This window comes from Anopheles merus, chromosome X, assembly GCF_017562075.2.
Source record: "Anopheles merus strain MAF chromosome X, AmerM5.1, whole genome shotgun sequence".
Lineage (NCBI taxonomy): Eukaryota > Metazoa > Arthropoda > Insecta > Diptera > Culicidae > Anopheles > Anopheles merus.
Genome location: NC_054081.1, coordinates 8121682 through 8148558, shown reverse-complemented (window position 1 = coordinate 8148558; position 26877 = coordinate 8121682). Strand labels below are relative to the sequence as shown.

Sequence of the window (26877 nt, the reverse complement as noted above, 5' to 3'; positions counted from 1 at the left end):
TAGCGTGCGCGGGTGTGCGTTCGTTTTCGATGTACGCTTTAGTTGAGGCAAACAATCGTTTTCCGTCTTCTCAAAAAAAAAAAAAAGAAGAAGCAAACCCACAAACATACACACCCAGCACTGTGTTAAGCGCCTGCAAGACGGCTAAGCAAATCGTAAATACGCAAATAAAATAAAATTCCCCCCGCTGTGCGTGCGCCATATTTGTGCGATGATTGAGGAGGTGCTTAGTGCAACACTCGTCTACCCTTTCCGCTTCACCCGCTCGCCCGCCACCCGTCCCACTCCACTGTGTAAAGTTTTTTTGTTGAAGCTTTCGGCATAAAGGCACCGGAAATTAGCCTTCGCACCAGCCCCAACAGCAACGACAATCTTGCTCTTGCACAACAGGAAGAGTAGTTGTAGAAAGGAGCTACCAAAAAACACACACACACACACACACACACACACACACACAGACACATCCAGAACCACAAGTGGCCTGGGTAGGTTACAAATAGCGCTACGATAGAGCGCGCTCGTTTTGCTCGCTCTTTGCGCGCCGAGAAAAAAAAGCACATTTAAAACACGTTGGAAGCAGATGGGAAGGGACGGGCACGATTTTGTTAACGCCCCGTTTTGTTTTTCCACCCCTGCCTTTTCATCTTTTCGGACGGAACGGACAGTAATTACGATTCATTGCTCACGAACAGCTCCCCGGCCTTAGGGCAATGGAGCTTGGTCGAGGCAAGCACAAAAGGAGTGCGCGTCTAATGGTCGAGCTTTATTGCAGCGCTTAAATTAAACGATTACAACTGTCTCCTGACCCGGGCCGGCTTGTGCCAGTGCCGCCGGAAATAGCGCCGCCAGCGTGTTGATTGCTTTATTGCACCATCCTTCCCCGCCCTTTGGCGTGTTCGCTGGAGGCGCGCGCGCGCGCGTGTCCACCCTCGAAGGGAAGTTGTTAATTGAATGATGGTGAACATATTTCCCCGTTTCCGTACCAGGGCTTTTTACCAGGGCACTCTCTCTCCCTTCTTTTTTGTCCTCTCGGGAGGGGCAACTTTGAAGCGAGCAGCGAGTATTTTGCAGTTCAATTTTTCTCTCGGTTTTTTTTCCACTCAAACCTACACTGCCCGATGAATCAATCGATGCGTCAATTATGTTTCTCGGGAAAAACTGCTTCCTGCTCACAGCTCACTGCTTCAAACCGAAAACGCTGGGCAAATCCTTCTCAATCAATGTCGGGACAGGAGTGTTGCCCGGGCTCCCTCAACTCTTCCCTCTCACGAGTGGTTGCCTTCATCTAGAAACTTTGACTGCGAATGTGTGTTGGTGCTTGATTGTGGTGTAATGTTTCAGGACCGGACGCTGAAGAACAACTTCATTGGGTTGATCTTTGCGGCTGGCACGATTTAAATGCTGAGTATGGCTTTCTCTAACCAACCCTCCACCTTCCCCCCTTCTTTATAGAAGTGTAAATCAAAAGCGAGGGAGGCGATTTTGGCTGTTGACTGCGGGGCAGGGAGCACGATGCAGCACGCTGCTGCCGACGTTTCATGCCAATGCTCGCTCACGATGCTCTCGCACGTGGCTAGTGCTTTGCGAATGCATATATTAGAATATATTTCTCCCCTCGTCGCTTCCCTTCACCTAGCCGGGCACTCCGCAAAATGGACGATATTGACCACCAAGAGGTTCCCGGCTCGACCGGGCGACCCCGGGAGGAGAATTCCGGTCTCCATTTAAGTTGTAGGTAATTTCCATTTCAAAAGATCAAATCTCGCTCCGCACTCAGGTACAGGGCTGCGGAATGGGGATACGATAGGATGAAAGGAGTCACCTTTTAAGCGTGAACCACTTGGGCAGTGAAGTGCAGCCGGGGTGCAAAACCGAAGCGCAAACGAAACGCTGTATGCTGTAGCACGTTGGCTCGCTTTGGCGGGGGTAACACGTTTGCCGACCGTTTAGAAAGTGCGCTGGGAGAAAGGACACACACACACACACACACACACACACACACACACACACACACACACACACACACACACACACACACTCACACACACACACAAACATACACGACTAAAAGTTACGCCTGTTGGAGGTTTGATTCGTTCGGTTTGCCACTTTGACACACGCTACGGTGTGTAGTGGATGTGTTGATGACCCAGTTGACAATGTTGGAAGCAAAAAAGACATATTCACACACACACACACCACACACACACACACACACACACACACACACACACCACACACACACACACACACCACACACACACACACACACACATATACTTTTTCAAATAATGTTAAGCCCAATTACAATCGACACCTAGCTATACCACAGCACTTGTTTGTTGTACGCGTAAAAGTATGCAAATAGCTACTTTAACCTTCTCTTTTAAGCAAACGGCACCGTTCAGGCAAATGAAAACAAAAAGTTTGATACATATTTTAGGGAACCCTTTCATTATAAAATATTCCTAAAATCATTACAAAAGTGTGCAGCGTATTAAGTACGTTCGATGCCGAAATATTTGCCACACTTTATCTTCCTTATCTTATCTTATCTTATCTGTCTTAACTCTTTTCGTAGAGTCCTCTCTTAACTCTTTCCGTAATCGTCTTCTTTCTTTTAACTTTCTTTATTTTTCTTCTTAGTCTTATTCTGCTCTCTTTTTTTATCTAAGTTTATGATAGTCTCTACGCTCTACCTGTGATTTTTTTCCTTTATTTTTTTTTTGTTAGGTTTGCTAGTTTAGTTGGGCTCCGTATTTCGTGAATGATTTGGTTTATTTGTTAGTTATTAATTAGTTTAAGCCTGCGTTTCATAGCAGATATTGATTTTAATAAATAAAAATGAAATCTTCTCATTGTGTCCTCCTTTCCGTTAGCTTTTTTGTTTGCTTTGTCAATTTTTATTGTTGTTTTTCTTAATTCTTCCTTTCTTTTATTTTTGTAATACTTTCCTTGCTTTTTTCTTCTCATCTACATTCTTCTTCATATATCAATAAGACTTTTTTTGTTTGTATTCTTTTTACTTTTCTTCTTTATTTTTTATCATCCCTTTTTGTTTTCATAATTATGTCTATGCTTTCCTCTTCTTCTTCTTCCTTTTCTTCTTCTTTTTATCACGATTAAAATTATTTATATCATGATGATGATGATGATGATGTTATTATTATTATTATTATTATTATTATTATTATTATTATTATTATTATTATTATTATTATTATTATTATTATTATATTATTATTATTATTATTATTATTATTATTATTATTATTATTATTATATTGTTATTATTATTATTATTATTATTTTATTATTATTATTATTATTATTATTATTATTATTATTATTATTATTATTATTGTTATTATTGTTATTATTATTATTATTATTATTATTTTTATGATTTGTATTATGATTATTATTATTATTATTATTCATTCTGTTTCTTGCTTTTTGTTGATTTGTTTTGGTCATCAATAGACAGCTTGCAATACTAACGGCTGGTACGAGTGGCTAAAATGCACAAAGCTTGCCTATTGCATAGCTACAGGCGTTCCACAGCATTTGCCTCCTGTATTACATGGAAACGGTGGTTTGTTGATGCAATTTACTTAACAAGCATCTTGATGGGCTTGTTAGTAGCCTTAATTTCCCCTTTTCTGTATTCTGTTATTTTCTACACAACATTGCTCATATTGCCTAGCTGTTGGCGCTTGGGTCACGACTGCATCGCTTTTGCATTCACCGGAAAAGCAACGGAAAGATCGATTTCGGTATAATTTTTGCCGTTTTCCGGGTGTGTCCCCTTTTTGTTTGTCCACTCCACTTCAGCACAGTTTTGGCTGGCGTGCTAGCTTTATTTGCTTTCTGCACATTTCGTGCCGGTCGCCTGGGCGTGCACAGTGTAAGAAGCTGTGCCCACCGTCGGCAGGCAGCCGGCAGTGACCTAGTTTCGATCGATTCCCCTTTTTTTTTGTGAACGAGCGGGCACACATTTCCATAAATTATCAACGACCACACAAAATCGTTACACTTCCGCTTTCGCCACCAATGCGGACCCAGTTGCATTCCAGCATCCTGCACCGGGCTGGAAAAGGAAGCGCCAACAGCAACTGTTCCGTGTGCTAGAGCGATAGCTCACGGTTCTACTGCAGGGAGGGCAGCATCCGTCGATCGATCGAGCACAGTAAGGTGTGCATCTTGCAAGCCATGTGGAAGTGATTGTGATGCTAATGCAGCCCGAATGCGAGTGCTCTTGGTAGCGGCGATGCAGCCTGGCATGTGACTTTCGAAGAAAGCGCCCGAAGCTATGCAGCCCGCACATCAAAACGATCCCGATGATGAATTAGTGCGCTTTGCTTTCGCTGGAAAATGGGACACAGCTTCATGGGTCTAATCTTGCTGCGAGGAAACTGTTTAGTATAATTTGTAGAGAATACTTCTCGTTTGAAAGAGCATTTATGTGGGTGTGCAACAGTGTAAGTGCAAAGAAAATCACGCATTCGAAGCGTTCGCTTCGATACCAATTATCCGCACCGCCGAGATAGTTTCGGGGCCAGACTGGCAGGCTGACATCGGTATTAATGCAAAACGGGTGCACATTCTTAAGCAGCCAAGCGAGGAGTCGGTTTGCGCTTCAGCCCACGGGAATGTGTGCATGTCGGAAGAATGTCGGGTCGAGGTCGTCTAGAGTGAGCGAAAAAAAAAGAACATTAAAGAACACTACCGCGAGTGTGTTGCGGTGTGGGGAGAAATTCTATCCGCTAGCAGTATTCTGTGCCGGCAAGCGCCGAAGTAAGCAAGCAAAAATAGCGACAATCCAGTGGTATCGCGCTGCCGGAAGGGTGCCGGAATCGATCGAGCCCGGGAAGGCGGTGGCGATGCGGAAGAGCAAAGGGGTGGAAGATGTAGCAAAGTTTAATTAAATTCCTTTCCCACGGCAGCATGTGATGTGCGCCATCTGTCTTATGCTTGCGCCGCAGCTTCGGCAGACGCTTATGCAAAGCGCAAAACACGCGACACGACGCTGGCGGTTGGAAGGGAAGGTTGGTACTCTACCGCCCCAACAGCTTCACTCCCTTCCGTCCCAGGTCATTGCTCACCACTCGGCTAATCATTGCGCGTCGCATCGACCGAAACGGTACGGCGAAATCGGAAAAATTACAAACGTGACGCGGCAAACCTGGTGCGCCGGGAAAGCTTTCGGGTTGTCGAATTGTCTTTTTTTTCTTTGTGTGTGTGTGTGTGTGTGTGTGTGTGTGTGTGTGTGTGTGTGTGTGTGTGTGTGTGTGTGTGTGTGTGTGTGTGGAGCTTCCTACCTTATCTCCTTACCGTTCGGCATTGGCGCACCAGCAACGGAACAAATGTCGGATGAAATAGTTATTTGTAGTAATCAGATTCATTCCAATTACCTTCAATACCGGCAGATCGCGTCCCATCATCACTGTGTCAACCCTCGGAGGGTTTGGACCGTCCCCTCGGCCGTGGGAAGCTTGGGACGAAGAAACGCAGCAGTAATGCGAAACAGCGGAGAACGCTTTGCTTGTTCACCTTAACGAAAACGGAATAGAGGAAAAAAAAAACGGTCAAACAAGCAAGGACGCTTGCGTGTACCGGTGAGACCTAGCATTGCAGCTCTCTTGCCGTGGCTGCTTGTTTTTAATGAGTAAAGCTTTTACTGAATAAATCTAAATCTGCTTCGTACGGAGATAAATTCTTCTGCTTTCTAGGATCAAGCCATGTAGCATGAAAAAGCGATGAACAGACCTCTCAATGGCAGGGGGAAAAATGGGTTCTTTTTCAGCTTCAGCACTTCCCGCAGTGCTTGGTGCATGGTTCGATGAGTTAGCGACATCAAAAAAAGCGTCCCATTTTCATGATTCCAGTGCTCACTCCGGTAAGGTTTCGGTTGATGTTCAGTTTCATCATTTTGCCTTACTTAACGAAACAGAAACAAAAAGAAAACCTTGCACACATATACACGATGTGCGGGCTGAAGTATCAATGCAAATGAAGGTTTAGAGCGGTGGGGCATCACGATTGGGAGACGGATTTTTTTTTTGTTTAAGCGTGAAACATGAAAGATACTGTTGCATTCGAGCAGAAGACATGTTTTTTGTGTGTGTATGTGGAGTGTGGAGGACATCGAAAAAATCGTTTTCCTTTACCCAATTACTCTTCATTCCGGTGTGCGATTGAGATCGATGTTATGGCGGAGCGGGGAGAAAAAAGCATTCCAAACCGGTTGCGAGGGACATAAGGGGCAAAACGGGCATAGAATAGATTTTCGTGAGATCATACAAACATTTTGAAATCAGAAATGAGTATTAAGAGCCTTTCTTTTGAAAAACATATATTTAGGCGTGTTAGAAGTAAAAGGTTTAATTACGATTAATTTATTAAATTTTATTGCGACTAATTAAGGCCCGATTAAATCTACCGAGTATCCGCAAACATTCGACTTGCTTTCAAACGGTACACGTACAGTGGCAGTAACCATAATTTGAACACCAAATTTTCCTTATGAATTATACAATAAATGTGTTTGCTGGATGCATAATGCAGAAGTTTGCAGGCATGCAGGAGGTCCGATTTTCAATTCCATGCCACATCATATCGAATCTCATTTCTACACTTTCTTTTTACATATGTTTTTACATACGTTAGGTAGTAAGGTATAGATGCGTGGACTAGTTTTGATGAAAATGTTCTCGGTCGTAAATTTCATGAGGGTCAATTCCAAAACCTGCCATCGAAATTTTATTTCACCGTCCTGAAACTGGTTTCGATGTGTTAGGCGGCGCTCTGGGACCAATCGAACGAGACAAATAAACAAGACTGTGCTCGATTGGTGCTCTGTCAGCTGTTCGATGTCTGATAGACCTGTCATGATGCACTGCAATACGCTTATCTGTTTATCTCAAATGAAGCATTTCCATAGTTTAAATGAATATCCATCCACAGAGGGAATATTCAACTTATAATTTACTTGTTATTCTCATCAATAATAACATAAAAATTATTCAATTTTAAAGTTGAAAAATGTAAACAAACGCCCATGCTAAAAAACATACTGTGCATACACATGCATTATGTACACACAATAGTTTAACACGTTTCAAACCTGTATATTTGATGTTATAATTGATTGTAAAGCATTGCATATATTGTTGATTATTGCTATTTTAAATATTTTGCACGCAATTTTAAGAAGAAAAAAAGAGTAACTACGTAAACAAACTTGAAAATGTCCCGAATTGAATTCTATCTACTGTAGCTGTGAAGCGTTTGACAGCACAGGTGGGTATCGAACATCACTGACAGAATCAAATGACGTGTTCGGCGCGATGTTTGCCTTGTTTGTGGGTTTTATTCGAGTCGGATATCTTGTTCGATTGGTGCCGGAGCGCAGCCTTAAATGTAATTGGTATTTGTGTAAGAGGCAATTATTTTAGCAGCCCCAAACATGCAATTGCAACGGTGAACATATTAGCTGGCATCGCGAAAGAAATGGTTTAAAATTTACAGTCGTTAAAAATTAACAAGAGTCGTTAAAAACTGCTAGAATTTGGCATCGCGAACGCATTGAGTTCATTTGTTAATTTTGCCGAATGCCGAAACGAATTTTAACGAAATGCCGTTAAACAAACGACTGTCAAGAGCGTATGCGATACAAATTAACAGTCGTTTAATTATACTGTTCGATTTTTCCCCCGTGTTTGCCTTTATGCGATATCGAGCAGTCGTTAACTGTTTTGACGATCGTTTATTTTAACAGGAATGAACAACAAATGAACTCATTTAAACCAAAATGAACTTTAAACGACTGTTAAAAAGAGCTCATTTATTTGCAATGCCGGCTAGTTTTAGCCAAATTTGTCCACTGGGGGCCGTTGAAATTCAGTTTTGTTCATTTCAGAATCATTATAGTTCATTTTAGTTCCTTTTTTTTCATTTCATGAAATTTTTGTTTTCTGGGTCGTGTTGTACATACAACTGAAGTTCATTTTTGTTCATCAAGTTCATCGCAAACTATCGATCATCATCGATCGATGGTCAGAAAGGGCCTCATTTCCTCATACAATTACACCCACTGTGTAGTTGAGGTATTTCAATCTATACTGCTAAAGCAAAGGATGGTTCAACACTGTTATAGCCTTCCCAGATCAATGAACAAAATTCGCACGCTACTTTATATTCTTGCACCGTTGGGTGTCATCTTTCAGATTTTGCTTCTAATTGCTTCTAATGTATCCTTAATTATAGTTGTTCTTAACCAAAACCATCAATAGAACCGTCACCAGATCTCTCTTGATACCGTCAGAATCCTTTTCTGCCATCTTGGGGCGTCTCCCGATGGCGGTGTAGCACTCGAGGTGCGTATGGTTGGCTTTTTAAATGATTTAATTGATAGGAATGTCAACACGCGTTGCTAAGAGTGCACTGGTCTCACAACTCTCTCTATCTCTCTCTCTCTCTCTCTCACACACTCTCTCTCTATCTCTCTCTCCCTCTTTTGCTAAATGTTTACTCTTACGTCATTGTGGCGATTTTCGATTTTATGTATTGCGATATAATTGAGGTACACCATCGGAATCCTTGTGTAAGTGCCTAAAGTTATGTAATGGATGTTATAAGTATATATTTGTTAGTTTATTAGAGGCGAAACAACTCCGTTGGAGCCAAAGCCTCTATAAACTATTCAAACAACAACAACATTTGTTAGTTTCCTAATTATGAAATGTATATTTTTAAAAACTTAGCAACAAAACGGCCCTCAATAAAACCTTCATTTTTGGGACGCTGTTTGTGTGGTTATGATATTGAGTTCACTGAAAATGTCAGGCAAACATAATTTTTCGAAATTAAAGTCGTAACAACTTCAAACTTCTAAATGAAATCAACGAGGAAATAAAAAAAAAGATTTTTGTCAAACTAATTGCATACCTTTAGGCGTGTGTAGTTTGTTTGGCTATTTGTGTTTGTTTCTCATCGCGTAAATGCTATAAATTCCTTTCAAAGCTAATGGTTGATGTTTAGAAGACGATTCGTTCGACACTTGTTTAACTTCCAATACAATCTTTGAACCTCTAAAAGTTTAATTAATTGATAGAAATAATTTAAAAACAAAATCCTTACCATGGCCACATTGCTCCTCCTTCCTGCACAGAGCAGCAACCAGCGCGTCCAAATATCGAATTTATGCCACGGCACTAAATCATCCCGCTGTTCCCGCGTTTCATTCGGAACTTGTTTTCGATTGAGTTGTTTTCGGCAGAAAGTAAGTTTGGTTTTGTTATTTTTTTGTGTATTTTCGGTCCAGACAATCAAGACCGATGCGCGGGAGCCATGGGAGGGAGCAAACACTAAACTTTTTTCCCTCAAGGCAAGCAACCGGGGAACCCATTTCGCTGCGCTACCATTCATTAAAGGTTTGGCAGCGGCCACTGGAATGGGTACGTAATCTTGCGAAATGATAAGAAAAAGAGCAGAATTTAAGCAACAACAAAAAATCAAAAAAATCCCCCCCACACACACACGCGCACAAGATTCATTGTAGGATGCTCCGTGCGGGGAAAGTTCCAGCAGCTGCTGCGAAAACACGGTTGTGCGTACCGTGAGTGATTTATGTTGCACGCTGCGGTTGGAGAAATCACGCCAAACTGACCAACGTTTCCCCCGTGCGTTCTCCGTGCGCCATTAAGACTGCTGTTGCTGGGGGAAGCGGTAGAATGGGAAGCTAATTTTACATATTTTCTCTTTTTTTTGCGGGAAAAAAAGGCAGGCAGCATGGGGCAAAGTTTAATCGAGAAAGGGCGCAAAGGGCGAAACGGAGCAAACGCCCGGCTCGGTACCAAACGCCTATCGGTGCGGGAAGAATATGAAACGAGCCTTGATTGGTGAGGAAGCACAAACAGGGATGGCAGCCGTACGACAGGAGCCAGCAACAGGGGAGAGGGGAAAAACAAACCACCGCGAAGAAAAAAGCGACAACTCCGTGCGCTGAAAGCACGAGATTACGAAAGCAGCGCTCCTAAACAGCTCTCGAGCAGGGAAAATTAAACACACCGAACACAAGCACAAAGCAGGAAGAAAAGCAAAAAGCGTGGCCAGCGGGGGATGGGGGTAGGGATTGTCTTGGACGGGGGAGAGAGAGAGAGAGAGGGAGCGCACACAAGGGCTCGTCGGTTCATTATTGTGTAATAAGTTTTCCGTTAAGGTCATTTGCGCGCGGGCACACGATGAAGCGTTTGTTTCCTCCTGCCCCAGAGAGGCATAAATCATCTGCCGAGCGTCCCAGACGCGTGGTCTTCTCACCCTACTCCCCTCCTTTCCTGCCCCTCAAACTGTCCTTTTGCATCCCTCGGGAGAGGGAAAAGCCGAAATTCTAAATCATACGGCCCCGGCTCGGGCGGCGCAGCGGGACGGCCAAGTGGATGGTACGGGCTGCGCTGCGTGTTGCCTAACTGTTAGGCGCCCGCATGCTCGCGTTGCGCGCCAGACAGATTCGGACGCAAATTAAACTGGACCGCGGGCGCGTGTGCGGCGCCGAGTGTTCCGGTGAAGTTGAAGCGAACAACAAGCGCTCCGATTTGCGTGCGTGTTTGCGCATTGTGTGTTTGTCGGCTTACTTTTCCTGTTTTCAATTTGAGACGGAGCTGGTGTGTTTGCGAAAGTTTGCGCGGCGGCAGATTCAGATTCTTGGAAGTTGGAAGGCAAAAAAAAAAAAACAAACAAACCAAAAAACAACAAAAATCACATTCCTCTTAATGCCCTGTGGTGTGCCTCCGGTTGGCTGGTGACGCTGGGCTTTGTTGACAGCGCAGCCCGCCAAACGAAACCGAAAGGTTTCGCCGGATGCTAATCAAGCAAGGGCACGGCAAAGAGGGAGCAACAACAAAAAACAGGTAAAGAGCGGAAAAGGCAATGAGGCAAGCTCGCAACAACAACAGCGCAGGAAAAGAAAAGTAATCAACCTGCCTTCCGGGTTTGTTTGTTTTTTTTTCTGTCTTTTTATGTCGCACAAGCAAGACATCACAGCGCCCAACACAATGGTTCCATTTGAGCACCAGGCGCGCACACACACACACACACAAACGAGACACACGAGCGGGCCAGACACACTTGGTCGCCAATCTCGTGAGATCCCTGTACGCCAGCAGGGTCGACAGCAGCAGCAGCAGCAGCAGCCGAAGCACTGTTAATTTGCGTTTTGCCGCTCCCTGATGATAATGATTATGTCCGGCTAGCCCACCGGGTTGGTGATGGATGCGCCGGATGCATCTGACACCGCTGGAAGGGCCTTTTGGACTGGGGCTTAAAGATCGGCTTCCGGCACGCCGGTACCACGACGGAGCTGATTGGATGGAAATAAGCGACGCCCGCTCAGCACAAACAAAACCGTTGCAATATTTGCTCTCCGCTGTCTCGCTATTGGGCGTTTGCAGGTGGCCGCAGGGTTCGGTTGCAATTATTACGTTCCAAGTGAAACCCCCACACAACTCCTAGGTTTCAAGGTATGGAGGTTGTTTAACGGGCGAAAAGGGAAAGCCTTGCCGGAGTCGTTTTGTCACGCACAGTGCATACCGTCAGGCGCAAAGACGCTTAATGAAGGTGCAATCGAGCTGTGCTACGGAAACTGTCCCAGCAGGCTAGTGCAGTAGCTGCACAAAAAACTGCTCTTACTCCCACAATTCTCCCTCTTGTTCAAGTGATGCTAGTTTTGAATAGCCTTTTCAAGGGCATTTTTTAAGAAACATTCGTGAAAATGCAAACATCGTTTTTGTTCCTATTTTAGGGCAGGCTGTGCTCCTATTTTCGGCAACGCAAATACAGTGTAAATTAATACTCCGGATTTTGTCTGGAAGTCGTGTCAGCTCCCATCACTCCACAAAACTTATTTCCAGAGGTCCAATGGTTTGTTTATTTATTTCTGGGCAAAGCATAGACACTTGATCCTACCAAAACTCATCATGTCTTTGGACAAAAAACAATGGACACGAGATTGGACAAAACCCGGAGAGAAGCAGACCGATAAAAATATATTACAAAGGTGGCAATATCATAGTGTGGGGATGCTTAGAGTGGTCTCTCATAGGAAAGCTTCACAAAAACCGATGGAATTATGACGGCCAACACTTGTATCAGCGTTCAGAAAAGAAATCCTAAAGTTTTATCTCCTAACAAGACAACGATCCCAAGCACATCGCTCAAAAAAACCACTGGCCATCTCAAAGAGTGGACATGAAAAATTCAGCATATTAAAGGAATAATCAGCCACATCCATGGTGTGTTATTGCTATAAGCTTTGGCAGCAACTTACAGCAGTAAACTGTCGAAAACTGACATTTACACCGGACCTATTTTCGGCAGCATTGCTAGTGTAAAATAACTTGTCGTGATTTTCAAATCAAACTGAACCAAACGGGTTCGAATACATTCTACAATCATTATAAATAATGAAACAAGCAAATAAATTTATTAATTATAAGTTCAATTTAATAAGCAAATAAATAAATAAATATATAAATAAAACATAAAAAATAAATAAATAAATAAAAATATAAATAAATGAATGAATAAATACATAAATAAATTAATCAAAAACTTAATAAAAAAAATAAATCAATAAATTAATAAATCAATAAATCAATAATTGAATAAATAAATTTAAAAAAAATAATTATAAAATGAATTAATTTAGAAAATATTTAAAAAAAATAATATTGAAATAAATGAATCAATAAATAAATAAATAAATAAACAAGTAAATTATAAATAAATGAATAAATAAATCAATAAATCAATAAATCAATAAATCACACTTTCACACTTATCACACTTTCATCAGTTTACTGTTACGGTTCTCTTATTAACAAATTATGCCAAATTCTGCTCTGCACAATTTTATTAAATTTTTTGTAAAAATACGCAAAGGAATGATCGTGTATGAATTACAAGCGAGTTTGTGTTTTGGTAAAAAAAATCCGCGTTTATGCACAATTTTACATTATATGAAAACTGGTACAGTTGCCCTTTGCAATTTAAACGAAAAAGCTTTCTGATTTTTTTGTTCAAAACAATGTTTTACCTGTGAAAGTAAACGATTTGATAACCCGATTCCAGCAAGTATTCAGTAAAAATTACATTTCATTGAGGCAATTTGAATCGAGCTTTAATTTACCATGGTTGATAGCATTTCTATTTCTATACTTTATTTAATCATTGCTTAATTACTCGCAACGATGTTGATTACTCGGAATCTAAAACTTCACAATCAATCTAATAATAAAACAATTTGCATACACTGCAGGCGGACATTGGGAAAAACAATTCTAAGGTATAATTTATTTCACGCTAAACGAAATGGTTTACAACAAAATTGTTTTATTCGAGTTTTCGCATACTTTGCTAGCTATTCCACACAAAAAAGTGCTACAATATGTTCCAAGAAGTTTAAAGATAGGTTTAAACAGAAATTAAAAAATCCGCTCCCAACCGAACGACATATGCATACTTTTAGGCGTTCCAATTCCGCAGTAAAAAAAAAAACAAAACGCCTTTCCCTGCGCTATTGAATCACGTTCGCTTGAAGCGCACGAAACCCCGATTATGGAGAAAATAATTATCAAATCATTGCCGGGGCATCATCTCCATGCCCGCACGCCGTGCGCCGTCCGTTCGGCAGGGAAATGGGGAGCAAAAATGGACAGACTATAAATAATATCGCACTTGACCTGCTTCGGCGGCAGCGCCCCGCACACACACACACCATTACGGCGACACTTGGATGTACTTGGATCGTGCTGGCCGGCAGCTTGTTAGGTTCCAGCCAAAAACCCGGCGCTCGCCACTCCCGACACAGAATTTAACGAGCTGCTGCTGTACCGCTGATGGGACTCCACTCAGCCCCGCTTTCCCCGTTGTGCGGTTTGCTGCTCGCAGCGCGATGTTTGCCAACCGATTATCATCACTACTCCCGACTCTCGGGATGGTCGGGTGGTAGAGTTTCGATCGTAAGTGCCGCCACCACCGATGAGTCAGCTTGCGGCGCGCAACAAACAGTCGCTGCCATTGCCATCTCGAAAACGACCATTGTGCTGCCATTTTCACATACAAACAAAAAACCGATCCACACCCGCCAGCCACATTCGTCAGCCAATTAGAATCGCCTTCCCCGTTCCCCCTTCGCTGCAGAAGCAATTGCGTTGCCGTCGAGTCATGTGGTAGCTTTCTTCTTCCACCAACACCAAAAAAAAACACGCTCACACAAAAGGGTGTACCCGGCTGCTGTCATCGTGTTGGGGTCGTCGCGTTCCCGTCGTCTAGTCTTTTCGGTTGTCAATTTCAATTCCCCGCTGACATGTGTGTGTGTGTGCGGTGGTTGTGCTTTCCCATCCCAGTAGCCACTCATTGCACAATCCCATTGTAGCGTTTCTGCGAGAGTGTTTGCGAACGAGCGCATTGACTGAGAAAGACGCAGAGTGCGTAGAAGCAGATGAGGAAAAAAAATGAAACTCTACAACTCACCCTCCGAGCGCCAACGTCAAGCGCGAGCTCAACCAGTGAGCTGAGAACAGTTCATTAGTCACAAATGCTATAATATTATCGGCAAACGAGACCACACGCGGGCTGCGGAGCAGGGCGAGATGATGGGGAGCAACAAAAAAAAAAGGAGAAGCAGGGTGAGTAGGAAACAAACGTGCGGAAAGCAGCGCAAGAGAGATGGAAAAGATAAAGCAGTAATTTCGTCAATGTCACTTAGTGAGCTATTATCCGGCACGCGGCACGAATTGTGATGATGATGATGATGATGAAGGCGAGGCGCAAGAAGCAGGCAGAGAAGAAAAGCCCCGCAGCCATTGCAGGCAGGCAGGCAGGCGGAGAAGCTCGCCTCGGACGTGGGTGGGTGGGAAGCTTTATTTGTGCTGCGAATCAAAGAAAGGCGGACGGGGGAATTGAATGTTCAGCGAGCCAGCGAAGAGCCAACGATTGATTTCGCTACAGCCACCAACACACAACACAAAACTGTTTCCGTTTGCGCCGGGCACATTTGCCTTTTTCGCTGCTTGGCAAACACCGAGCACAGCACGGCAGCACAAACAAAAAATCACAATTTGCTACACGCATTGCATAACCGGCGGGGGCATGGGGCCAGTGCGCTGGACCATGATAATGAACGCTTCGGACGCTTGGGCCGCAGCCGCTACCGGAGCGTTTAGTCGAGCTGTGCTGCTTCATTGCCTGCCCAATCACTTTGCAGGAGCTTCTTTTTTTGTTTTTTTTTCGAGCGCACAGGTTGCATTGCATACTTCCGGGCTGATTGTTACCGGTTTCCCGCAACACGCTTTAATTGGGTGAATCTTCCTGCGTGTGCCAGCACATCCAAGCGGCCGTCAACCGAGCTCGAAGCGGCAAACGGTGCGCAGACAGACACCACACAAACAAACAAACACACACACACACACACACACACACACACACACACACACACACACACACACACACACACACACACACACACACACACACACACACACACACACACACAACTGCTGAGTGAGTGACTGGCTGACTGAGTGACGGACGGGCCGGAATAGACTGACAGCTTCCCGCACAGACTTGTTCCGCGTACGGACTTCACCTTCGCTTTTGTTTTCCCGCTCTGCTTATTGCTGCATCGTTCCAAAGCCCTCGCCCACACACCCGATTAGGCAGCAAACAAACCAATCAAGCTGACAGGCACGCAGGCACGGTCGACTGGTGGGAGCGGGGTTGACTTACCTTACCGAAGCTGCCCTTGCCAATGTTGCGCAGTATTTGAAAGTGGTCGAAGTTCACTGTAAAGAGAAGAGCAAAGGGAAGCACACGATCAGATCAAACGGGCGAAACGAAATGAGTGGGCGAACAAGTTTTGTCTTTCATGCTGCCACTCTGCTACTTTTCCTCCTTGGTGGCGTTTTTCTTTCCTTCCCTGACAGGCTCCTTCCCGATAATGAAGCGTGCAGGCTTGTATACGTATTTAGATTTAATTGTGCCAACTATCGATCTGCAGCACGGGGAAGCATCCTTGGTGCGAGGGGGAAGCGAGCCAAATAAGATGTGATTAGATTGGGGCATTTTATCATTTTCCTTATTTTTCTCTCTCTCCCTTTTCGTTTTTGGAGCTCGTCCCTCGACAAAATGTTCCTATCATAGTCAATGGAGATTTTTGAAAGCGTTTCTTAAGATGGAATCTTTCTCGTTCTGATCAAAAATCGTTTCAATTCAGCGTTATTTGAAGCACTGTGTGAAATAAGTACAAACAGCGCCGTCTGGCATACGCATTGCATACATGTAGGCGGTTTTGGTTTTATATCTACATTTTATGGCATCTCGTGCACTTATTGCATATATTCAGGCGTTGCTGTGTTGGGTGATGAGCGAATACTTTTCTTATTTGTTTTTATAAAAATAGACACAATATACACCGCTCATTCTATTTCGTAAAAAATAGTGCCAATTATCTGAATCAAACGGAAAAGTATCAAATTACGCCACTCCGCACGAACGGAAACGAAATCGGTATTAAACAAGCTTGTTAAATACATCTCTAATTTTGCTCAAAAATTGTTTCATTGACATTTCTTCCAAATTGATTTTAAATGGTTTTGACTTTTCAAAACAAACTGCAACGTAAAACGTAAGGAGCATCATACTATTTTATAAGTGATTCTACGTAGGGTATATCATTGTTGGTTAAATGTTTATTTATTTTTTGCGATGTCTTGGAAGGTAGCGCTCCCGTTCATTTTGTTATGTAACACATATTTTACAGTAATATAAGATAAAAATTCCATTCTCAATGAAACAAACATGCAATTAGTGTGGGTTAAAAATGTCGAATGGTTATTGAAACCGTAAAACAAATTGCACTCCGTTAGCTTGACAGACCGTTCAGCTAAAGGCTTGACGGAAGGCTGTTTGACAAAAAGCGGTCTACGTTGGAGTCAAGTAATTCAAATGGCATTCGTTCAGTGACGCATGTTAAATGAGAGAAAAATTGAGTCGTTTGACACACACGATAATAGAAAGCATTTTTAATACTTTTTCTCCAACCCTCGAGTCACATCGTTGGTCCTAATATTTGCCTCCAAGTAGGTTATAATTGGCTGGTAGGAGGCAAACGTTTGCAAAAAGTAAACTGTACATTGTCAAAATCAATCTGGTGCACCGTTTTAGGAGCGTTGAAGCTGTTTGCAAAACGCAAAACGTTTAAAAAGTCAAATGTGGCTTACATTTTGCATACATTTAGGCGTATTTGTAATTTATCTGCATTCTAACTGCACGGACCCTTCCACACAAGTTGCAGTATATTTCGGTGGTTTATTTTATTTTATTAGACTCTATACTTGTACTGATTGTCACACATTGCATACATTTAGGCGTCCTTTTTTAACAAACTAATATAAAGGATCGTTCAGAAGTGTGTAGAAAATGCCACCACCCCTTTCACAGCATAAAACACGAACACTTTCAGAGTTAGAATACTGCTCAGCATCAGAGCATCGCCCCAAAGGTATGCAATATTAACCAACAGTGCCTACGACACCCCGTGCCACAAAGCACACAGGCCGGTTAGCGGTTGCCGTCGCAACGTTAGCCCAGCTCGTGCCCGCCAGAATCCGAAGAAATTAACCCCAAATTGAACGCTAAACTGACACGTTTCACCCAGCCCAACCAAACCGGGAAGAAAGAAAGACAGCGGCAAAAAAAGGCGCCCTCCACGATCCCCACAGGTGCCTGTCCTGCTGCCGGTGACAACTTCATGTCCAACGGTCCGGGGAACCGACCGTAGTGGAAAGGTTATTCATAATAGTAATTAATCCCACCCGCAATCCAATCCACGCAACCCCAAAACCCCGTTGCATTGGACCGTGGTGCCGCATCGCACGGCAGGATGTCACGTTTTCTCGTTAATTAACTTCCCTTCCCACGGGGGTTGTCTTCGTCTGCCGGGTGTCCTAGTTTGTGCCGTACGGGATCGGTAGACCCCCACACACACACACACACACACACGCATAAGGATCTGGTCTCATTTGTGGGGAGCCAAGGGGGCATAAAGAAAAAAAGATCTACACAGCTGCAGGTTACGAAACCATGCCAAGCTCCGGCTATTGCAATTTGGATTTGCTCCACACGCACACGGCTTGTCCCAATTTTTCTTTTCTTATTGGTATGGGTGTTTTTTTGTGAGTGTGTATCTGTCTTCCTTAGCTTTCCTCCTCCCCACTAGACAGCTACCGTGCTCCCTGGGACTCGGGCAGGCATATGGCTTTCAAAATTTAATTTAATCTTCGTAAACAGCTTCAACCCTTCAAGGCCCGTGCGGGAATCGGGCGCTCTGGTTAAGTGTGCTTTGGTCGGGATTATCGGTTGTCAGGGGTTGTGCATGGGCTCGTTTGTGCTCTTCACCGGGCAAGACCTTTTCGCCGGCCGTGAATTGTATCATCGGCCCCATAATCCGGATTTGGGATGTTTTGCTTTTACGTCGGGGCAGTGTGCGCAACGCAACCGATCGCTGAAAGATTTCCTCCCCTACCCAAAATTGCTTCCAAAGCAGCTCCAAACGGTCGGCAAAATGGGACGTGTGAGACAACAGGCTTACCGTGGCGCGGTAAGAACAAGGAAGGGAGTGATGGTGCCGGCACGTACACAATCCGACGGTCGACGAATGCAAAACACGTACCCATCGCGGGGTCTCGGTCTCGAACGGATCAGGCGCCGAATGTACGGCGGCAAGCATACTTTTAGGCGCTCGCTGCACCGAAAACGGACTGCGTGAACGAGCCAGGTTCCCTGCACTTTCTACCTCCTGCCAAGGTGAGCTTGGGTGAGGTGGGTTTGTGAGCACACTAACCACGGATCGAGTATCGAACTATCGGCTTGAAGAGTTGATGGCCAACAAAAAAAAAAAAACAACCAAATAGCGAAAACGATGCCGGAGAGTGTGTTTAGCATTCGATGCGGCGTGCGGTGACCGCAAATCACGTCCGCGGGCGGTCTGGCGTCCTCGACCGGGGTAAAAGGAGGGCGCAGAAGTGCGGCACAGACCAAGCGGTGCGTGTAAGTGGGCAATTTTAATTTACGTATGCACCGGAGCACCCTCCCCAGAAAGCCTTGGCTGGTTTCGGTACGCCGGGCACGTCCGAAGAATGTTGTCGGCGTTCTGCCTAACGGTGTGTCACTTTCGTTTGCCGCAGGCGTTCTGTACAGGACGGAGGATTGGTAGCTCCCCGAATTGCTGAACCGTCGTCGTCGCCCATAGAATCGTCAATATCGTCAGCACTTCAGCAGTTTCGGCTGGAGCAAAGCAACGCAACCGAAAAAAGGACACCCACAAAAAAACTAATCAAATCCCTTCGCCCCCATTTTGCTGGCCCTCTTCTTTCCTCCAAAAGGGTGACAAAACATGGTGCGTTCGGCGTACGCGCCTTTTAAAGCTGTGCTGGCGCCATCTGACGAAGCACGGCAGGGCGTAATCCGACCGACTGGCAGCTGACAAACTGTCGCAACACACCGCAACACAAGCGGGGAGACTGTGAGGTGAATGTGTGTGTGTGCGTGCGGTGTCATATTTTAATAATGTACCGGCGTGCCGCCAGTATCCACTTCACACCCCTCGGTGGATCCTTCTCCGGTCGGCAAAGCCGATTGGAAGGAAGGGAGCGTGGATGGGTTCAACATTTTAATGAGTTTATAATCCTGTTTTGTGGTTCTTGCTTTGCTTGCCGCATCCTTTCATGGAGCTGCTTCGAAACAATGGTTAGAGGCGGATGGTGGTGAAAAGAGTGAAAGGCGGTCAAGTTTGTGACGCTTCGGGCAAAGCCCGGAACATTGCATTTGCACCCTGTGGCCGTGCTGTGATTGAGAGTGTATCCCTTTCGTTTTCATTTGAAGGATTTGTTTACCTTGCAAGTTTGCAGAACACGGAGGCAAGTTATGAAAAGCTGCTTGTAGGTTTTTATAACTGAGCGCCTAAATGTATGCAACTTGAGAATTATTTGCTAAAAAAACATTTGTTGCTGTAAAAATAAACGCAAATTCATGTTCAACTAAAACAATCTGCTGCTCAATGCTAGTTCCAACAAATCATCATTTTTGCGATTGTCATACATAACACATAACAAATAGCACTTGTAACGTGCCTAAATGTATGCAATGTGATGTTTAATTACATTTGCGAACTCTTGCTGTGGTAAATGGTTTGAAAAATCTCTTTTTAAATTATTTATTACAGCAATACCTATATTTTATTGGAAATCATTTTAAAATTGTATATTCAAAAGGTAGTTGCATACATTTAGGCGCTCACCGAGACCGATGATACAATGCTCGCTATAGCTAATCACTCTTTAATACGGCCACAGTAATAGCAAGTGTGTTCGAAAGGCACCCGCTATTGTCCCACGAACCTGCCCTTATTTCATCAAAAGCGCCCATTAGGTATGCAATACAAATGCTCGAAGCAGTGCCAGGCATTCATCTAGGCGCTGAACCTTTCCTCGGGAGCAATTTGCCACCGAGCTTGGACGGCAAATGTGATAACTTTGCGGACGGAAAGTCTTAAAACTCGCGCAACGCTTCTTCGATGCTGTTTGATTGGATTGCCATGGAAATGATTTTAAAGCGTCCAACGGTGCCAAGGTCAACAGCGAGCCAAACTCATTTCGGGCCGCGAACTACTGCTGTTCGTTGTGCCGTTTCCGAAAACGGACTCAAGCGCATCTCCCTGGAGACTGTCAGCTACTTTTTTTTGCTCAGCTCTTGACAGATTGAGGCCAACATTCTGTCCCTCTCTGTCCCATTGCTCCCATTAACTATTTGAAAAGAAAGTCTGCCAGTGGAAGAAATGAAAAGAAATACAAACCAAATAGCGAAACAAACATTCGAAATGGAAAGCCGAGCTCGGTCGGGTGAAGTCGGTATTGACCTTACCGTTACGGGCTTCATTAAAATGGCTCATTACGCGAATAATACATCCTGGTAGACCGACTTTCGCTACCCCCACCGGTAGCCGACCAGGGCACGGATTTAATTACCATTAAAAGCATAATCATTTCGAACATTTTTCTTTGCCGTAGCTTTTGCCCACCGCGCCTCGTATCCCGCTCCATCGGCGATTTCACCCAACCACTGACAGAGCTGGCGGCTATTATTTGCAAATACTTTGCCGTGCAGGGAATCGGATCCTAGTGGCGGCTCCGGCCCACCACTGCGCTGCCCCGCAGCAGCAATTTCGCCAAAAATAATCGAACGTCAAGCGACTCCCCGGGCCCCTGGATCGGAATGGAATGCTGTCAATGTTTTTGCTTCCCTCCGTTTTGCGCTTGCGGAGCGTGCCAAGGGTGGACAAATAATTGCTTGTTGATGTTTACAGCCTCTTTCAGCTCTTTTTTTCGTATTGTCGTTTTGGGTTGAGCTGTGTCTTTCTTTCGCCATCATCTTTGGTTCTTCCAAGGTCAAAAAGACGATGCAGCAAATGGAGCGGCTCGATTTTTTGACTTTCCCATAGCACATTCCTGGCAGCAAGCTTTCTCGTCTTTCACGGTAGCGTGGAGTTACCGAAATTGGAAGCGTACAATTTGCAACTCTCTCTCTCTCTCGCTCTCCCTTCAGCACGCAGGCTCGGTAGGATCGGTGCTTCCCCCCGTGGGCTAGGCTTGCCATTAATTAGAAGAGTTTACGGGTGGTCTGGGCCCGAGTGAGTTCTCCTTCATTACGAGGCCGGCCGGACGGACGGTAGCAGCCAGCATTCCTGCTGTCAGTGAAAATGTTAAAGATATACCTCTTTTGGTACCAGGCCATGGTGATGGCATTTTTACACAGTCAAAATTGTGTTTTATTTCTCAAGACTTCTAAAAACAAATTCTTCTATATCAACAACAAAAAAACTACTTGCAAGGATAAATATCCACAAGAGTTCACAAACGTCTTTAGATATGCTAACTGTGCTCAGCTGTATCAGGTAAATTGTTCATTAAATATTACCAGACAAACATTATTGTAGTTGTGTAAAATGGCAAAGCACCGATCAGGCATAGAGTACTCAGGGCTCATTGGTACACATATTCGTATGGTTGCTGCAGTTTACTTAGGTTTAAATAAGCAATGCACCCTCATACGTTCACAAAGCGCCTAAATGTATGCAATTTCTGGTATAGGGTAAATAAAAAACACACTTTAAATACCATTTTTGCCACTCGAATCCAGGTGATATCGGAATGTAATAATTCTGAATAATCTGTGAGTTATATTTCAATGCATTCTACTGAAAACAACACTCACATTTCAAGAGAAAAATTCCATTTTGGTTTCGTTTAAAAGTTTCTACTAATTCGTGCCAAGCCAGATGCATACATTTAGGAGTATTTTTTTACAAAAATGGAAACATGATGTATACATTTAGGTGTACATGGTTTCGAATCATACAATAGTTCAATTGTTCAATAGAATAGTTCAATCACTTCAGGGAATGTTACAAATCCGTCGGGGAATGTTGCAAGCATGCTGTGGAAGTTTGCAATTAAATGAAAAACTGTTTGGAGAAACCGAAATAATAATTACTTAAATTCAAATGAAAGAATCACAAATTACATGTTAATAAATGAAAAAAATGAAATCAAAACCAAAAAAAATTAATTTAGGAATAGTAGAAAATGATAAATTAATTACATGTGGAAAAAGTGAAACCATAAAACACAAATTTACTGCATGCACTAAAAAATAAAAAAAAATATGGAAAAATTTAAAGACTATAGCTCAAGAATTAAATATAACATACAATTTTAAAAATATTTGCAAAATATACAGAATTCATACGAAATAAAAAAAAACAATAGTGCTTCAAACGGTAGATTTAAGTAACTTAAGAGATATTGTATTAAGTTGAGCCTGTATTGTTTTTAATTAAAAAAATCATATAGCGAAGCGTTGCAATCAACTAGGGGAATTTTGCAAGCATACTGTGGAGCTATCAACAGATTGGGGGTGCCGCTGTAAATACCCCAAAGTATTTTCGTTCATTTTACTAATTTATCACGTGTTATTATGGCTCCGCAGAAGAATTTATTTAGTTTATCATGAAAACAACTCTAAATGATGTTTTTTAGAAATCATTATCGGTATCAACCCGAAGCCGGCACCCACAGGCTGATGACAGCTCCACAGTATGTTTGCAAAATTCCCCAACCGATTTGCAATATTCCCCAAAGCGACTGAACTATTCCCTTATATTTTGAAATCCTGATTGAAACCCTGTTTTTAAAACAATTAAACTGTAGTGAATTGAGAAACTTGTTGTACTCTAAACATTCATTTAAAAAAAAAAAAACAAAAATCTTAGATTGCATTTATTGAAAGTTTTATTGATGACATCAGTAAACTACAATCATTTTCATCGACAACACTAATTATATTCAACGAAACGTTGACATTACCAGCATGATGTTAATATCCAATAGAAAATACAGAAATGTGTTGACGATGCATATATTTAGGCGTTTTTCTGAATAAAAAATACAATGCATACATTTAGGCGTTTTTTAATCAAGGAATCAGCGGTGCATTTAAAAAACGTTGTACCGTAAACTTAAAACAAAAGATAACACTGAGATTTACCACACCGCTCTCTACCCTGTTCGGGGCCACCCGGGCCACTTTAATCATTTTTTAACAAGGACAACCATCAACCCCCACCGCCCCATCAGCAAGTGCCAAACCGTAAGGAATTTCCTGCACATTCCTGCACGTCTGCGAGCGCTTGAAGCGTGCTTCCGTTGTGATTCCGAGCCCCCCTTCCATTGGTGTAGCTTTCTCAAGTAGCGGAGGGAAAAAGAAATGTAAAAAATGACAAACGCACCCGGCAAGAAGGCGCCAGAACGAAGAGAGAGAGCGGGAGAGAGTGTGTATTAGAGAGAGAGAGAGAGAGAGAGAGAGAGAGAGGGGGTAAGAAAAGATGATACGCTTATCGTAATTACTCCAAGACGACTCACTGCACGGGCTGGGCGGGTGTGAGCATTTACCGTGTTTTTTGTTTGCATTTCCCCTGCCACTACCTTACAGCACAGACACAGAAGAAGAAGAAGAAAAACGGAACAAGGAAAGGGCAACCAGCAGCTGCCATTCGTTAAACTATGTCCACTCCCCATCATCACCCCCCCGAGTGAAGCACCCTTAAGCACGAGCGCGGTTACCGTACTTACCGTCTTCATCCGACAGAAAGCTCGCATCCTGTCGGGACGATGAATTGACACCCATGTTGTTAACCGGGTTTCGTCCTCGTCCTGTCACGTGTTTTTTCGTGTTTCGTGTGCAGAGTTTTTTTTGTTTCACTGCTGTTTGTGCCCCTCCACTTGCAAAGGTGCGTCTCTCTGGTTGGTGCCGCTGGCGACGCAGGTGACCTGGCAGGTCACAGATATTAATCACACCCTAGCCCGCGCGTGTACGTGCACAAAAATGTCCCTGGCGCGTCGCGCTTTATCGCACACACACGATCGGTGTGCAGGCAGGTTCGTCGTCTGCTCCTCCGTTCCCCCTTTTGCCAAGCCGATGAGCTCACAACTAATCGCACGATCACACGCGATTTAGCGATCCATTCCGCGCTACGCTTCGGGTGGGGTTTGGTTTGGTACCTCTTGATTTTTATCGCTCCACTCGCTTTGCCTATTTTGTTCCGCCCAACGCTTGCCTTCTTCTTGCTACCTATGCGCACTAGCACAAAAAAATAATCAAAAAAAACAGGGAACCTTTCTACGCCATTGGGTGCTTATCGATTCGAATACGACTGCGGTTGCGGTTACGGCTTCTGTCTGCGATATTTTTGTGCATCGCGTTTTTTTTTCCTGCACCCACCACCCGCACAGTGCCTCCCAAAACTGGTTCAAATTATAGGTTCTGAAATACTGCCACACTGCGAAAACGTGCCAACGAGCAAGGGAAAAGCGACAAGCACAACAACAAATCTCAGCAAAAAAAGCCTCTCGAGTATTTCGGTTCGCCGAGGGTCGCCGCGAAACGAAGCTAATGTGAATATTTCGACCGACTTTTGTCTCTCTCGCTCTCTTTCCCCCTTCCTATCGGTGATGCCTACGCTGAAATGCCTGCTCCCATACACCTGCTGCTTGACTTTGGCCGCGCTGTGTACGACCTCCCGGCGGTCCGGCTGTCCATTGTGCTGCCCTTTTGTTTTTCCTTCTTCCCTTTTGTGGCTCTAAAACCAAAAACCCGCCCGTTATCCGTCGATATCGTTTTATTCAATTTGCATTCTTTTCGATGGTGACCGTATTTTCCTCCCCCCCCCCCCACTTTTCGCTGCTTCTCCGCTGCTGGTGGTGCGTTTGGTCGGCACGTTCGTGTCCTGTCGGTGAGAAGAAGGGAGAAACGGGAAGGTTAAATCACGGCTCTAGCGGGTGTGAGGGAAAACATTGGAAAAGGAGGGGTTTTCAAGAGTTTTACAGTATGTTTTATTTGATTTTTGTTGATTTTTTCTTCTAGGATTTTCAACAACTAAAGGAGCGCAGGACACCAGTACAGCAAAACAAAATGAGCTCACTGCGAATGGGCGGGTGCAGACGGTGTGAAAATAAGGACCGGGGTGCGAGTGCGGGTGGCAGTTTTATTTTTGCACTTTTGCGCTGGAAAGTGATGGCACTGTAAAAACGATGAACAATGAGTTTCATGGGTCACTTTCAGTAAATTGCATTTGACGGAATGGCACACCAAATCGGTGGTACGATTTTAAAGAAGTCAATACAATTGGCAGTTTTTTTTTCTTGAAATGGGTGCTAAACTAAACTATTTATAAAAAGAAAATATGAACGAAATTCAAATGAAAGCGACCAACGAAAGTGGAGAGATTGCATGCATGAGATGTGAAGATTCTGCACCACCAGGCGCCTCCATGCACTTCCGGTTACGCATTAGGCGCCTCCATACTAGTAATGCGAAAAATGAAGTTTTGGTCGGAATCGATTCCGGCTAGTTGGATTTTTTCTGAAATCGATTATCAAAGGAGAATCAGCTTCCAGAGTCGACTCTGGAATCGAAATTGGCTCAAGAATTAGCTCCGGAATTGGTTCTGACAGCTGTTTCAGAATAGAAAATTGTATATATAACCGCTAATTATCCAAACAATCCATTCTTATGGAGATTTCAGAACTTATTTTGATTGTTGATCCAATTCCGGAATCAATTATCGAACCGATTCCGCAACCGGTGTTGGCTTCAGAATCGGTTTCGGAATCGAAATCAATTCAGGAACCCGAAACGATTCCAACGTCGGAATCGGTTCTGGAATTGGAAACGATTCTAGCATCGAATTCGGCTCCAGAATTTATTCCGAACACAAAATCGGAATCAGGTAGTTACGATTCAGTGTTTCCATCACTACACCATAGCATCAACACCAATAGCTTTGTGTGATGTTTTCACGATTTCCTTACTTGTTGTCAGTCCAGTATTATTTCATTAATACATGTTTTTGTGCTCTCCTGACTAGTGATGGATAAATTCAGTTTTCGTCAGTATCGATTCTTACTCCGACTTTGGAATTGGCTACGGAATTAGAATCGTCTCCAACATCGCCTCCGAAATCGACTCCGTATTTCTGCAATTCTCTGCAATATCGGACTTTACTGCAGAAACGGGAACTGCTCCAGAATCGACATCGGACATCGGATTGACAGAATAGACGTTTGTGTCCTATGAAGCTAAGATTGTAGCGGTAGCCACAAAGGAACCAAACGATTCAATCTCATGGCGTTTCCAGAACATATTCTAATTCCGGATCCAATTCCGATTTCAATTTCGGAATCAATTACCGAACCGATTCCGCAT

General features: G+C 43.7%; 1 protein-coding gene across 1 annotated transcript in view; it reads right to left on the bottom strand.

Annotated features, from left to right (window-relative positions):
• LOC121595416 (serine/threonine-protein kinase 32A) overlaps window positions 1-26877 on the bottom strand; it is a 78959-nt gene that overhangs the window by 47992 nt on the left and 4090 nt on the right. Inside the window, exons 2-3 of the mRNA XM_041919385.1 lie at window positions 24246-25399; window positions 15787-15842 (exon numbers count right to left, since the gene is read on the bottom strand). Coding sequence (XP_041775319.1) covers window positions 15787-15842; window positions 24246-24300 — 111 coding nt within the window. The 5' untranslated portion in view covers window positions 24301-25399. The remainder of the gene's footprint in view (window positions 1-15786; window positions 15843-24245; window positions 25400-26877) is intronic.